The sequence below is a fragment of the Bombina bombina genome, chromosome 1 (genome assembly GCF_027579735.1).
Source record: "Bombina bombina isolate aBomBom1 chromosome 1, aBomBom1.pri, whole genome shotgun sequence".
NCBI lineage: Eukaryota > Metazoa > Chordata > Amphibia > Anura > Bombinatoridae > Bombina > Bombina bombina.
Genome location: NC_069499.1, coordinates 1,126,971,175 through 1,126,987,753, shown reverse-complemented (window position 1 = coordinate 1,126,987,753; position 16,579 = coordinate 1,126,971,175). Strand labels below are relative to the sequence as shown.

General features: G+C 40.4%; 1 protein-coding gene across 1 annotated transcript in view; it reads left to right on the top strand.

The window, feature by feature from the left end:
* TOP2A (DNA topoisomerase II alpha) overlaps nt 1-16,579 on the top strand; it is a 129,183-nt gene that overhangs the window by 27,543 nt on the left and 85,061 nt on the right. The window contains exons 14-19 of the mRNA XM_053698397.1: nt 123-233; nt 1,230-1,335; nt 2,713-2,822; nt 13,724-13,816; nt 13,974-14,088; nt 14,751-14,872. Of these exons, the coding sequence (XP_053554372.1) occupies nt 123-233; nt 1,230-1,335; nt 2,713-2,822; nt 13,724-13,816; nt 13,974-14,088; nt 14,751-14,872 (657 nt within the window). The remainder of the gene's footprint in view (nt 1-122; nt 234-1,229; nt 1,336-2,712; nt 2,823-13,723; nt 13,817-13,973; nt 14,089-14,750; nt 14,873-16,579) is intronic.

Here is a 16,579-nt window from a genome sequence, read left to right as displayed (position 1 = left end):
TATAAATTGTAAGCTTTCAAGTACTGCCTTTGCTTTTAATGTCCTCACCATTGTTCCTTAAAACATAGCTATGCTAATATCAGAATTTGGCTTAGAATTAAATGTTAGTGGTCTGTCTATAGGATCAAGATGGCTCCCACATTAAAGGTTTGCTGATCAACTTTATCCATCACAACTGGCCGTCTCTGCTTAGACACCGTTTTCTTGAAGAGTTTATCACTCCAATCATCAAGGTAAAATTATACTCCTCTCTGAGGATTCAGTTTAAATTCTGCCTCTTAAATTTTTTTTATGAACAATTTTTATTTTTAGTATATAGATATTCATTGAAGTGTATATAGTGCCCCCTGACAGGTTGTTGCTTGAAACTTGGTGAATATTTCTGTCCTTAAAGGGATACTAAACTTTTTTTTTTTTTAGTCAGATAAAGCAATTTTAAGGGAACGGTAAAGTCAAAATGAAACTTTCCAGATTTGTACACATGACATTTTTAAAAAAAATCCAATTTACTTCTGGTATCAAATTTGCTTAATTTTCTTTAACTTTTCGTGAAGAGAAAAACTAGGTAAGCTCATAAGAGCTCAGTAGTGTGCACGTGTCTTTAGTACTCTATGGCAGTTGCGTTTTGTAACAAGCTACAAAAACACTGCTGCCATAGAGTACTAAAGACACATGCATAATCCTGAACTCTTTTGAGCTTACCTAGTTTTACTCTTCAGTTACCGAGAAAATGAAGCAAATTTGATACGAGGTAAATTGGAAAGTTGTTTAAAATTTCATGCTCTATCTGAATCATGAGTTTAATTTTTACTTTACTGTCCCTTTAAACAGCTTTCTGATTTACTCCTATTTTCGTTCTCTTGCTATCTTTATTTGAAAAAGCAGGAAATGTAAGCTTAGGAGCTGTCCTATTTTTGGTCCAGCAACCTGGGTAGTGCTTGTTGAGAAAGCGCTTCCCTGGGTGCTGAACTAAAAATGGGCTGGGTCCTAAGCTTACATGCCATCATTTCTAATAAAGCTAGTAAAAGAACAAATACATTAATAGGAGTAAATTAGAAATTAGCCTGCTATTTTCCAATAGATATTATGCCTCTTAAAACTTGGTTAGTAGTTGGACTGCCAAGTAGGCAGACTAAACCTGCTGATAGAACTGACTGTTGCGCATAGCAGCTATAAACGTAAAAGGTTGTAAGGTTATTGACCTCATGCTTAACATTTTTACCTTGTAGGTCACAAAAAACAAGCAAGAGCTTTCATTCTATAGTATACCTGAGTTTGAGGAGTGGAAGAACAATACAGAGGGACACAAAGGCTGGAAAATAAAGTACTACAAAGGTTTGTTATAAAACCCTGTGTGGTAGTGCTCTGCAAGGCAAGTAAGAATCAGCAATTGTTGTCTGGTTAAGGAGAAATTCACTTTTGGTGCTAAGTGGTAGCTGGGTTGTTACATTTAACCACTGGTGTGTTTTTTTTTTTGTTTTTTTTGTTTTGTTGTTTTTTTAACTAAACTTGTGTGTTTGATTGTTATGCATAGGGCTCAATTTATCAAGCCCTTTTGACGGGTTCACGCAAGCAAACTTGCAGTCAGGATTTATCTAGCCGCTGCCATCAGACCACTACTACCCTGCCCGCTTCTCTTTTGTCTTAGGTGGAGAATTTCAATCTCCCTGAACTCATCCGACCGGGGAGATTGAAAGCCCTGCCAGGGCGTGATTGGCTGTGTGGGCAGGGGCGGGGTTGCACGCGATCACTTGTTTGCAATGGTAAATGCGGGCTGTGGATTGGTGCCTCCCAGAGAAGCAGCTGGGCGGACAGGGGCGAGTATGTACGCCCCTGTCTGACACGGGATGATAAATGGAGCCCATAGAGTCCTCATTCTTATCAAGCTAGCATTTTTATGGAATCTAACTAAACCTTATATAAATTGTTGATTTTTTTGTGAGCATGATCAAAAACACTTATGTCTGATAGAATAGGTATATTAAACACCTGCAAAGTTGCACTAATATTTTAAGGTTTTGTATAGTTTATGTACTATATACAGGTATACCTCACTCATACAGCGGGTTAGGCACCAGAGCCCCGCTGTAAAGTGAAAACTGCCTTAAAGTGTAAGTTTTTTTTTTTTTAGCTTTTTCATTTGCTAGTGTGTTTTAAAAACTTGAAAATATGTTAGCGCTATTGCACACCTAAAATATGTTCAAAGTTTAGCTTAACACTAGCACAGTAGTCAAGAAAAACTGTACAGTACCTGTAAAATAGTGACAATTACTGTAGTAAAATTTGCCAGACTAAAACACTGAGACAGACTGCAATGCTCTAAACACAGAACTGAGCAATACGAAATGGTGCCAGCCGCATTTCTTGCAATCTAATGATGAGTACAGTACTGTTTCAAAATCCTTGAAGGTTTAACTTCAGCTCCATATGAGTGCTGTAAAGAGATGTATACCTGTACTAGTCAGATGCATTTGTTTTCTAAAGTGTAAATAGTACATAAACTTTACAACACTTTTTAAAATGGCAGTTCAGCATTGCAGAATTCAGGATGCAATATGTATGCACACATTAATGTGGTGTGTGAGATATATAGATATAGAGGTGTTTGGATATATAGATCCACATATGTTTTTATATTTCTCTAAATGTCTGACTTTTACAGATTTGTTTTATATAGCAGTGTGGTTAACTGAGGGTTCTTTGATTTGTTAGGTCTGGGAACCAGTACATCTAAGGAGGCTAAGGAATACTTTGCAGATATGGAAAAACATCGTATTCCTTTTAAATATTCTGGACCTATTGATGATGCTGCGATCACTCTGGTAAGATTTATTACATTACATGTTCCTCAATTAAAGTGACATGTTAGTGGTTACCATGGATTCAGTCAGCATTTTGCTTGATATATGGTTCAAATGTTTAGATATTGGATAGTTTATAGGGGCATTATACACTAGATTTTTCCTTGCATAAATGTTTTGTAGATGATCCATTATATAGCCCATACAGATTTATTGTTTCTTTCTAATGACAGTGAGTCCACGGATCATCTAATTAGAATTGGGAATATCACTGCTGCCCATCAGGAGGCGGCAAAGAGCACCACAGCAATGCTGTTAAATATCACTTCCCTTCCCTCCAACCCCAGTCATTCTCTTTGCCTACGTTAGAGCAAGGAAGTGGTAAAGTTTAGGTGTTGGAAAGAAGATTCTTCAAGCAAGATTTTATTTTTCAGCAGTGAAAGTTTGTCCTAGGGTGTAGCCGTAGTCTCTCAGTCTCTTCAGTAGAGCAGTGGTGGCTTTCAAGCAATGGGAACTTGTGGCGTACAATCCTTACTGCGCCTCCCATGTATTTAATGCTGCTCTAACTGTGCAAGCCTGAGTAAGATTATCCACAGGTCCATGTGAGGGAACTGGCCTCTTAAACCTAGCAAGCAACCGTGCTGCCTGGCAGAAGTCTAAAGGTAATTGCTTACTTTATTTTTTTTCTGGGACACATTGCAGAAAATAAAGGATGTCACTTTAAAATACAATTGTTGGACCAGAGACATTTGCCTATTGCTAGGGGGATTGTTTTATTAATGGCTGCAATAGCAGGCACTGGGGACAAGGAGACTCATGGCTCAGTAGTTGGTGGTTTTGTTGTTACTTTACTCCCGAAGGCTTTGGTAATACATGTAGCCAAATGGGAGGTTAACGTTGTAATGCCCACGATGGGCGGGGTTAGCTGAGGTGGCAATTTCTGTTGCGCGTCTATTTCCTCCACTTGTGTTCCGGAGCTGAGAAATAGCTTTGTCACATATAGCGGTGTGGCGGTTACCGGACTACAATTTACAGAAAAATAGAAGTTGATTCTGGTTTATCTAGCAGAATAGTCACTCCGTTTGCAGTTAAGCAGGTAAGCACCTCAGCTAAGCTGAGGTGTAGAGTTTTTTTTTGGGAAACTTTATTATTTTTATTGCAGAAAAATAAAGCAGTTTCTTTTTAAAAATGTATAGGAACAGTAACGTTTTTTTTTTTTTGTTTGTGGGGTATTTTCTAAATTAAATATCCATTCTATCCTGTTGGTGAGTAAAGATGTACCAAGAGGCCCTGCAGAGTAATTTTCGTTCCTTTTGAAAATTCAAGGGTAAGCCCTCCTCTACCAAGCAGGAACAGTCCAAGCCTTCCTGGAGGTCCAACCAGTCTTGGAACAAGGGAAAACAATCTAAGAAGCCCACAATTGACTCAGTCAGCATGAAGGGACTGCCCCCGATCTGGGACCAGATCTTGTGGGGGGCATACTTTCATTCTTCGCTTGGGTTTGGGATGTTCAGGATCACTGGGTGGTGGACATTGTGTCCCAGGGATACAAACTAGAATCCAAGACCTTTCCTCCCAGGGGCATGTTTCTGCTTTCAGAAGACCAGATTAAGAGGCGTTCTTAAACTGTCTTCGGGACCTTTCCGACCTGGGAGTGATAGTTCCTGTTCCAATGCAGTAACAGGGTCTGTGGTTTTTACTCCAATCTGTTTGTGGTTCCCAAAAAAGAGGGAACCTTCAGACCGATTTTAGACCTCAAAAGTCTAAACAAATTCCTCAGAGTACCGTCCTTCAAGATGGAAACTATTCGTTCCATTCTTCCCTTGGTTCAAGAGGGTCAATTTATGACCGGTAGATTTAAAGGACGCGTACCTGCATGTTCCCATCCACAGGGATCATCACAAGTTTCTGAGGTTTGCATTTCTAGACACACTTCCAGTTTGTGGCTCTTCCTTTCGGCCTTGCCACAGCTCCCAGAATTTTTTCAAAGGTTCTTGGATCCCTGTTGGCGGTGCTCCGGTTGCGAGGCATTGCAGTGGCGCCTTATCTGGACGACATTCTGGTTCAGACGCCATCCTTTAAACAAGCAAACTTTCACACAGATGATATACTTCCTGTGATCTCACGGATGGAAGGTGAATTTGGAAAAGCGTTCCTTAGTTCCAACTACAATGGTAGTGTTCTTGGGAACCATAATATTTTCTCTATCAATGAAAATATTTCTGACAGAAGTCAGGAAATAAAATATTTTCGATACTGGCGCTTCAGTCCACTTCTCAGCCATCAGTGGCTCAATGTATGGAAGTGATTGGTCTGATGGTAGATGCCATGGACATCATTCCGTTTGTCCGTTTCCTCCTCAGACCACTGCAGTTATGCATGCTCAGGCAATGAAACGGTGATTATGCGGATCTGTCTCCACGATTAGATCAGGAGACTAGGTATTCTCTGCTTTGGTGACTGTCTCAGGATCCTCTCCTAGGGAACTGCTTCCGCAGACCCACCTGGGTGATCGTGACAACGAACGCCAGCCTACTGGGATGGGGAGCAGTCTGGGGCTCTCTAAAGCAGTGATTTGCAACCTTTTTTTGCAGTGGCACACTTTTTTACATTAAAAAATCCTGTGACACACCACCATCTCAAAATTTTACAAAATCACACATTGTAGCCTAATACAGGAGATATATATATATATATATATATATATATATATATATATATATATATATATACACACTGTACTGTCATGCCTCCTACAAACTATACATGACCTATTGACATTCATTCACAAACAATCATGATTGTCTGTGAATGAATGTCAATGTCATGGTTGTAAATGATGCCTGATGAGCCTGTCACATACCTACCAATTTTTCAAAATTTGAAAGAGGGACACCCCCGCACTGTTGTCTGCCGCGGCACACCAGAGGATCTCTCACGGCACACTGGTTGAAAAACACTGCTCTAAAGGCTCAGGGGACATGGACTCGGAAGGCGTCTGTTCTACCCATAAACATTCTAGAGCTGAGAGCAATCTTCACTGCTCTTCTTGCCTTGCCTCAGTTAACCTCGGCCCGGTTTATCAGGTTCCAGTCGGACAACATAACTTCGGTGGCTTAGATGAACCATCAGGGGGGAACTTGGAGTTCCTTGGCCATGACAGAGGTAGCCAAGATAATTCAGTGGGCGGAGAACCAGAACTGCTGTCTGTCTGCGATCCACATTCCAGGAGTGGACAACTGCGAAGCGGATTTTCTGAGCAGACACTTTTCACCCGGAGGAGTGGGAACTCCATCCGTAAGTGTTTTCCAGCTTGATTCTCAAATGGGGACAACCGTATCTGGATCTCATGGTATCTCAGCAGTATGCCAAGCTCCCGGGGTTTGGGTCAAGGAACCCCCAGGCGGTACTGATAGATTCTCTGGCGGTCCCTTGGAATTTCAGTCCTGCATACCTATTTCCTCCGTTAGCTCTCCTTCCTCGGGTCATTGCTCTAATCAAACATTGCACCGGTGTGGCCTCGTAAGATTTATTATGCAGATCTAGTGGAGATGTTCTCTCCCCCCTTGGAGACTTCCGCTAAGGAAGTACCTTCTACTTCAAGGACCCTTCCTTCACCCAAATCTAGTTTCTCTGAAGCTGACTTCTTGGGGATTGAACACTTAATTTTTGCTATGCGTGGTTTTTCAGAGTCGGTCATTGAGACCATGATTCAGGCTCATAAGCCTGTTACCAGGAAGATTTACTATAAGATATGTCGTAAATATTTGTATTGGTGTAAATCCAGAGGCTACTCTTGGAGTAGAGTTCGGATTCCTAGAATTTTGTCTTTTCTCCAAAAGGGTTTGGATAAAGGGTTATTGACATGTTCCTTAAAGGGTCAAATATCTGCCTTGTCTATTTTATTACACAAACGTCTGGCGGATGTACCAGATGTGCAATTGTCGCCAGGCCTTGGTCAGGATCAGGCCTGTGTTTAAACCGGTTACTCCTCCCTGGAGTCTTAACCTTGTTCTTAAGGTTCTTAAACAGGCTCCTTTTGAGCCTATGCATTCCTTAGATATTAAACTTATCTTGGAAGGTTTTGTTTCTTATTTCATCTGCTCGTAGAGTTTCAGAACGCTCGGCATTGCAGTATAAGTCTCCTTACCTTATTTTCTTTAAGGTACGACGAGTCCACGGATTCATCCTTTACTTGTGGGATATTATCCTCCTGCTAACAGGAAGTGGCAAAGTGCACCACAGCAGAGCTGTCTATATATAGCTCCTCCCTTAGCTCCACCCCCAGTCATTCTCTTTTCCTACTCTAAGTACTAGGAAGGGTAAAGTGAAAGAGGTGATGAAATGTTTTATTTTCTTCAAGCAAGAGTTTTTTATTTTAAATGGTACCGGTGTGTTCTATTTTCTCTCAGGCAGCAGATGAAGACTTCTGCCTTTAGGCTGATGATCTTACCATTTGTCACTAAGATCCAGAGCAGTTCCCACAGAGGCTGAGGGGTACAAGAAACTTCAGTGTGAGGAACGTTTTCATGCTATATAGCAGTGAGGTATGTTCAGTCATTTTTTCTGGAGAGACTGGTATTTCAGAAAGGCTGACCGTATCCCCATGAGGGTAAGGGTAAGCAGTAATCCTAAGTGTTACAGAAGGGTACTACTTAGCTTGCATAAGGGGCTAATTAAAAAATGGTTGACACTGAGTTTTGAATGTTTGTGGGCAAACGTTTTGTGAACTGGAGTGCTGTTAACGTTTTTTGGCAACTTTATTGAGGGTAGAGTCTTATATCAAAAATTTGGATAGATTGGTGTATTTTAAAGCAGTTTTGCAGAACGTGTATGCTTTTTTTTTTTTTTCTCTAAAAGGCGCAGTACCGTTTTAAGATGGTTAATTTTTCCCTAAATAAAGTTTTTTCAAGCTTGTTTGTGGTCATTACTAGCCTGTTCAACATGTCTGACATTGAGGAGAGTCACTGTTCAATATGTTTAGAAGCCATTGTGGAACCCCCTCTTAGAATGTGTCCCTCATGCACTGAAAGGTCAATAAATTGCAAAGAACATATTTTAGCTAATAAAAGTATGTCGCAGGATGATTCTCAGTCAGAAGGGAATCAGGTTATGCCATCTAATTCTCCAAGTGTCAACCATTAACGCCCGCACAAGCGACGCCAAGTACTTCTAGTGTGTAATTCTTTCACCCTGCAAGATATGGCTGCAGTTATGAATACTACCCTCACAGAGGTTTTATCTAAGCTGCCTGGGTTGCAGGGGAACCGCAGTAGGTCTGGTGTGAGAACAAATGCTGAGCCCTCTGACGCTTTATTAGCCATATCCGATGTACCCTCACAATGTTCTTAGTTGGGGGTGAGGGATTTGCTGTCTGAGGGAGAGATTTCGTAATCAAGAAAGATGTTCTTTCAGACTTAGATATATGACGGCTTTTAAAATTAAGCTAGAACACCTCCGCTTGTTGCTCAGGGAGGTTTTAGCGACTCTGGATGATTGTGACCCTATTGTAGTTCCAGAGAAATTGTTTCCCATATCAGACACCATGCAGGAATCGTGGCAGACGGTCCCTAAGGTGGATGGAGCTATTTCTACCCTGGCTAAGCGTACAACTATACCTATTGAGGACAGTTGTGCTTTCAAAGATCCTATGGATAAAAAAATTAGAGGGTCTTCTAAAGAAAATATTTATTCATCAGGGTTTTCTTCAACAACCTATAGCGTGCATTGTTCCTGTAACTACTGCAGCTGCTTTTTGGTTTGAGGCTCTAGAGGAGGCTCTTAAGGTTGAGACCCCATTAGATGATATTCTGGATAGAATTAGGGCTCTCAAGCTAGCTAATTCTTTCATTACAGATGCTGCTTTTCAACTGGCTAAATTAGCGGCAAAGAATTCAGGTTTTGCCATTTTAGCGCGTAGAGCGTTATGGCGTAAGTCCTGGTCTGCTGATGTGTCATCAAAATCTAAGCTTTTAGCCATCCCTTTGAAAGGTAAGACCCTATTCGGGCCTGAACTGAAAGGGATCATTTCAGATATCACTGGAGGAAAAGGCTATGCTCTTCCTCAGGATAAGACAAGATGAGAACCAAACAAAATTTTCGTTCCTTTCGAAACTTCAAAGGTGGGGTCCCTCTACCTCTTCCCCTGCTGCAAAACAAGATCTAGTAGGGGGCAGACTTTCTCTCTTTGCTCAGGCTTGGGCAAGAGACGTTCAGGACTCCTGGGCTTTAGAAATCGTAACCCAGGGGTATCTTCTAGATTTCAAAGATTCTCCTCCAAGGGGGAGATTCCATCTTTCTCAATTGTCTGTAAACCAGACAAAAAGAGAGGCGTTCTTACGCTATGTAGAAAACCTATATACCATGGGAGTGATCCGCCCAGTTCCGAAAACAGAACAGGGGCAGGCATTTTACTCCAATCTGTTTGTGGTTCCCAAAACCTTTAGACCAATTTTAGATCTCAAGATCCTAAACAAATTACTCAGTCTCATCTTTCAAGATGGAGACCATTCGGCTTATTTTACCAATGATCCAGGAGGGTCAATATATGACCACCGTGGACTTAAAGGATGCGTATCTTCACATTCCTATACACAAAGATCACCGGTTCCTCCAGTTCGCCTTTCTGGTCAAGCATTACCAGTTTGTGACTCTTCCCTTCGGGTTGGCCACAGCTCCCAGAATTTTCACAAAGGTGCTAGGGTCCCTTCTGGCGATTCTAAGACCGCGGGGCATAGCGGTGGCGCCTTATCTGGACGATAACTTAATTCAGGCGTCGACTTACCAACTTGCCAAGTCTCACGCGGACATCGTGTTGGCTTTTCTAAGATATCACAGGTGGAAGGTGAACGTAAAAAATGTTTCACTTATCCCTCACATGAGTTCCATTCCTGGGAACTCTGATAGATTTGGTGGACATGAGATTTTTTTCTGACGGAGGTCAGGAAATTAAAGATTTTAACCACCTGCCGAGCTCTTCATTCCAATCCTCGGCCGTCAGTGGCTCAGTGTATGGAGGTAATCGGACTGATGGTAGCGGCAATGGACATAGTGCTGTTTGCTCGCTTGTATCTCAGACCACTGTAACTATGCATGCTCAGACAGTGGAATGGGGATTATGCAGATTGGTCTCTTGATCCAGATTTATCTGAGGAAATAAGAGACTCTCTTCCTTGGTGGTTGTCACAAGATCATCTGTCCCAGGGAATGTGTTCCGCAGGCCAGCGTGGGTCATAGTGACGGACGCTAGCCTATTGGGCTGGGATGCAGTCTGGAATTCCCTGAAAGCACAGGGTTTGTGGACTCAGGAGGAGGCTTTCCTCCCGATAAATATTCTAGAACTGAGAGCGATATTAAACGCGCTTCAGGCGTGGCCTCAGCTGGCTTCGGCCAGATTCATAAGATTCCAGTCTGACAATATCACGACTGAAGCATATATCAATAATCAGGGGGGAACAAAGAATTCCTTAGCGATGATAGGTTACCAAAATAATTCAATGGGCAGAGACTCACTCTTGCCATCTATCAGCAATCTATATCCCAGGAGTGGAGAACTGGGAAGCGGATTTTTCTAAGTCAGACTTTTCATCTGGAGGTGTTTGCGCAATTGATTCAATAATGGGGCACACCAGAATTGGATCTGATGGCGTCTCGTCAGAACGCCAAACTTCCTTGTTACGGGTCCAGGTCAAGGGATCCTCAGGCAGTACTGATGCTCTAGCAATACCCTGGTCGTTCAACCTGGCTTATGTGTTTCCACCATTTCCTCTCCTTCCTTGTTTGATTGCCAGAATCAGACTTGGTATGCAGACCTGCAGGACTTGGTATGCAGACCTGGAGGACATGTCATCTCTTCCCCCATGGACTCTGCCATTGAGACATGACTTTCTGATTCAAGGTCCGTTCGAACCTTCTGATTCAAGGTCCGTTCCAGCATCCAAATCTACTTTCTCTGCGGCTGACTGCTTGGAGATTGAACACTTGATTTTATCCAAGCAGGGATTCTGAGTCGGTCATAGATACCTTGATTCAGGCTCGAAAGCATGTCGCTAGGAAAATTTATCATAAGATATGGTGTAAATATCTTTATTGGTGCGAATCCAAAGGCTACTCATGGAGTAAGATCAGGATTCCTAGTATTTTGTCCTTTCTCCAAGAAGGATTGGAGAAGGGGCTATCAGCTAGTTCCTTAAAGGGACAGATATCTGCTTTATCAATTCTACTGCAGATGTTCCAGACGTTCAGTCGTTCTGTCAGACTTTAGTTAGAATCAAGTCTGTTTAAACCTGTTGCTCCGCCATGGAGTTTGAATTTAGTTCTTAAAGTTCTTCAAGGGGTTCCGTTAGAAGCTTAATATCTATGGAATGCATAGGTTCAATCTTGGAAAGTTCTGTTTTTAGTTGCTATCTCTTCGGCTCAAAGAGTTTCTGAACTATCTGCATTGCAATGCGACTCGCCTTATCTTGTTTTCGATGCTAAGGTGGTTTTGCGTACCAAACCTGGATTCCTTCCTAAGGTTGTTACTAATAGGAATATCAATCAGGAAATTGTTGTTCCTTCTTTGTCCTAATCCTTCCTCTAAGAAGGAGCGTCTGTTGCACAACTTGGACGTGGTTCGTGCTTTGAAGTTTTACTTGCAAGCAACCAAAGATTTCCGTCAAACATCTTGTCTATTCTGGAAAACATAGAGGTCAAAAAGCTACGGCTACCTTTCTTTTTGGCTGAAAAGCATCATCCGTTTGGCATACAAGACTGCTGGACAGCAGCCTCCTGAAAGGATTACAGCTCACTCTACTAGAGCAGTGGCTTCCACGTGGGCTTTTAAAAATGATGCTTCTGTTGAACAGATTTGTAAGGCTGCGACTTGGTCTTCGCCTCATACATTTTCCAAATTTGATACTTTTGCTTCTTCGGAGGCTATTTTTGGGAGAAAAGTACTTCAAGCAGTGGTGCCCTCTGTTTAACCATCTGTCTTGTCCCTTCCGTTCATCCGTGTCCTGTAGTTTTGGTATTGTATCCCACAAGTAAAGGATGAATCCGTGGACTCGTCGTACCTTATAGAAGAAAAGTAAATGTATGCTTACCTGATTAATTTCTTCTATGGTACGACGAGTCAACGGGCTGCCCTGTCATTTTAAGACAAATTATATTTTTGATTTTAAACTCTCACCTCTGCACCTTTTAGTTTCTCCTTTTTCTTCCTGTACCTTCGGTCGAATGGTTGGGGGGTGGAGTCAAGGGAGGAGCTATATAGACGGCTCTGCTGTGGTGCTCTTTACCACTTCCTGTTAGCAGGAGGATACTATCTCACTAGTAAAGGATGAATCTGTGGGCTTGTCGTACCATAGAAGAAATTCATTTATCAGGTAAGCATAAATTTTCTTTTTGTTACACAAACGTCTGGCAGATGTTCAATCATTTTGTCAGGCCTTGGTTAGGATCAGGCCTGTGTTCAAATCAGTTACTCCTCCATGGAGTCAATTTAGTTCTCAAAGTTCTTCAACGGGCTCCGTTTGAGCCTATGCATTCCTTATATATTAAGTTATCTTGGAAAGTTTTATTTCTGGTTGCTATTTCTTCTGCTCGCAGAGTGTCAGAGCTGTCGGCATTGCAGTACGAGTCCCCTTACCTTATTTTTCATTCGGATAAGGTAGTTTTACGTACTAAATTGGGGTTTCTTCCTAAAGTTGTGTCTGATAGGAACATTAATCAGGAGATAGTTGTTGTTCCTTCCTTGTGTCCAAATCCTACTTCTCAGAAGGAACAGCTTCTGCACAATTTGGACGTGGTTCGTGCTTTAAAATTTTACCTGCAGGCGACTAAAGATTTTCGGCAGTCTTCTGCTTTGTTTGTGGTTTTCTCAGGAAAACGTAAGGGACAGAAAGCTACGGCCACTTCATTTTGGCTGAAGAGTATCATCCGTTTTGCATATGAGACTACTGGACAGCAGCCTCCAGAGATTTACAGCTCATTCCACAAGGGCTGTTACTTCCTCATGGGCATTCAAGAAAGAAGCTTCTGTTGAACAGATTTGTAAGGCTAGAACTTGGTCTTCTCTTCACACTTTTTCAAAATTCTACAAATTTGACACTATTGCCTCGGCTGAGGCCGCTTTTGGGAGAAAGGTTCTTCAAGCAGTGGTGCCTTCCATTTAGGTTACCTGTCTTGTCCCTCCCGTATCATCTGTGTACTCTAGCTTGGGTATTGATCCCCAATAGTAATTAAGATGATCCGTGGACTCATCGTGTCAAAAAAGAAATAAATTTATTAGGTAAGCATACATTATTTTTTTTCGACATGAGTCCACGGCCCACCCTGTTTGTAAGACAGGTCATTAGTTATTATAAACTTCAGACACCTCTGCACATTGTTACTTCCTTTCTCTGCCTTCGGTTGGCTGACCAGAAAGTTAATATCCCAATAGTAATTAAGATGATCCGTGGACTCGTGACAAAAAATAAATTTATCAGGTAAGCATAAATTTTGGTTTTTTAAAAAAAAAAAGTTTTATACTGTATTTTAGATCACTATCTGTGCATATTATTATTTATAGTAGTGTCTATTACATGCAGTTATATGAAAATTGGTATATACTGTCCCTTTAAGCTTTTTTTTATAAATTGAACAGGCATATACAACTGAATGTTATTGATTGTGCATTTAATGTGACCCTGTAGTGCAATATTTGCATGATCTAAATCTTAAGTTTTAACCTTGCAAAGCTGTTAAATATATTTTAACTCCTTTGCAAGGTTTAAATACATTTGTACGGTCAGTAGTGCTAAAATTACATGCTCTGATTGAGCATGCACATTTTGTACTGCAATGTGCCTTTAATATTTGGATTATGCTTGCAGTAAATCAAATTTTAAAAATAGTGAACATAGTACACCTTGTATTAATTACTCTCTAAAAATATTCAGGCCTTTAGTAGGAAGAAGATTGACGAGCGTAAGGAATGGCTAACAAACTTCATGCAGGACCGAAGAGAGAGGAGACTCCATGGCTTACCTGAGGTAATTATTAAACTATAGAACTCAGTTTAAAACATGAAGTATGCAAGATTACATCATTGATCCCCCCCCCCCCCCTTTTATTTGTGTGTACATTTTGTAATTCTAGAACTATCATAGCTTGTATTATTGCACGCATCTAACATTCATTTATCTTTAGGATTACTTGTATGGAAAAACTACCAGTTATTTAACCTTCAACGACTTCATTAACAAGGAGCTTATTCAGTTTTCAAATTCTGACAACGAAAGGTCTATCCCGTCCCTAGTTGATGGTAAGGAAATATTCTTTTGCTATGTTGTAAAACATGCACCCCTTTGTTTAAATGTACTGTATTGAAGCAAAATGCAATGCATGAATTGTGTAGTTAAAGGGACACTGAACCCAATTTTTTTTCCTTTCATGATTCAGATAGAGCATGCAATTGTAGGCAACTTTCTAATTTACTCCTATTCACAAATTTTCTTCATTCTCTTGCTATCTTTATTTGAAAAGCAAGAATGTAAGTTTTAGAAGCAAGCCCATTTTTGGTTCACAACCTGGGTTGTGCTTGCTGATTGGACAACACCAATAAAAAAAAAAGTGCTGTCCAGTATACTGAACCAAAAATTGCCTGGCTCTTTAGCTTAGATGCCTTCCTTTTCAAATAAAGATAGCAAGAGAATTTGATAATAGGAGCAAATTAGGAAGTTGCTTAAATTTGCACGCTCATTCTGAATCGTGAAAGAAAAAAATTGGGTTTAGTATCCTTTTTAAGGGTTTCCATTTAGTGTGGGGTTAAGTGACAGGTAAATAATGTCCTGTTGAATTCATGGGACTTGATGCTTCCTTTGGAGCCCCAGTATCACCCATTGAGTGGAGAATGTCCCATTTTCCTCCAATGTTGAGTTTTTTTTTTTTTTTTCCCCTTTTGCAATTTTTCTTTGTTTTTACTAGGGTTCAAGCCTGGTCAGAGAAAAGTATTGTTCACTTGCTTTAAAAGAAATGACAAGAGAGAAGTTAAAGTGGCACAGTTGGCTGGGTCTATAGCTGAAATGTCTGCGTACCATCATGGTGAGGTGAGCAGTTTAACTTCCTGTGTAGAAAGGCTCGTCCTGCATATATATATTTCTTTCATGTAATTAGCAAGAGTCCATGAGCTAGTGACGTATGGGATATACATTCCTACCAGGAGGGGCAAAGTTTCCCAAACCTTAAAATGCCTATAAATACACCCCTCACCACACCCACAAATCAGTTTTACAAACTTTGCCTCCTATGGAGGTGGTGAAGTAAGTTTGTGCAAGATTCTACGTTGATATGCGCTCCGCAGCAGGTTGGAGCCCGGTTTTCCTCTCAGCGTGCAGTGAATGTCAGAGGGATGTGAGGAGAGTATTGCCTATTTGAATGCAATGATCTCCTTCTACGGGGTCTATTTCATAGGTTCTCTGTTATCGGTCGTAGAGATTCATCTCTTACCTCCCTTTTCAGATCGACGATATACTCTTATATATATATATATATATATATATATATATATATATATATATATATATATATATATATATATATATATATATATATATATATATATATATATATATATATATATACCATTACCTCTGCTGATTTTCGTTTCAGTACTGGTTTGGCTTTCTACAACATGTAGATGAGTGTCCTGGGGTAAGTAAGTAAGCTTATTTTCTGTGACACTCTAAGCTATGGTTAGGCACTTTTTTATAAAGTTCTAAATATATGTATTCAAACATTTATTTGCCTTAACGCAGGATGTTCAACATTCCTTATTTTCAGACAGTCAGTTTCATATTTGGGATAATGCATTTGAATCAATCATTTTTTCTTACCTTAAAAAATTTGACTTTTTCCCTGTGGGCTGTTAGGCTCGCGGGTGCTGAAAATGCTTCATTTTATTGCGTCATTCTTGGCGCTGACTTTTTTGGCGCAAAATTTTTTTTCTGTTTCCGGCGTCATACGTGTCGCCGGAAGTTGCGTCATTTTTTGACGCTTTTTTGCGTCAAGTGTCGGCCTTCCGGATGTGGCGTCATTTTTGGCGCCAAATATTGTGGACGTCTTATTTGGCGCTAAAAAATATGGGCGTCATTTTTGTCTCCACATTATTTAAGTCTCATTATTTATTGCTTCTGGTTGCTAGAAGCTTGTTCACTGGCATTTTTTTCCCATTCCTGAAACTGTCATTTAAGGAATTTGATCAATTTTGCTTTATATGTTGTTTTTTCTATTACATATTGCAAGATGTTCCACGTTGCAACTGAGTCAGAAGATACTTCAGGAAAATCGCTGCCCGGTGCTGGAGCTACCAAGCTAAGTGTATCTGCTATAAACTTTTGGTATCTGTTTCTCCAGCTGTTGTTTGTATTGCATGTCATGACAAACTTATTAATGCAGATAAAATTTCCTTTAGTACTGTTACATTACCTGTTGCTGTTCCGTCAACATCTAATTTTCAGAGTGTTCCTGATAACATAAGAGATTTTATTTTTAAATCCATTAAGAAGGCTGTCTGTTATTTCTCCTTCTAGTTTACATAAAAGTCTTTTAAAACTTCTCTTTTTTCAGATGAATTTTTAAATGAACATCATCATTCTGATACTGATAATGGTTCTTCTGGTTCAGAGGTTTCTGTCTCGGAGGTTGATGCTGATAAATATTTGTATTTGTTCAAGATGGAATTTATTTGTTCTTTACTTAAAGAAGTATTAATTGCATTAGAAATAGAGGATTCTGGTCCTCTTGATACTAAATCT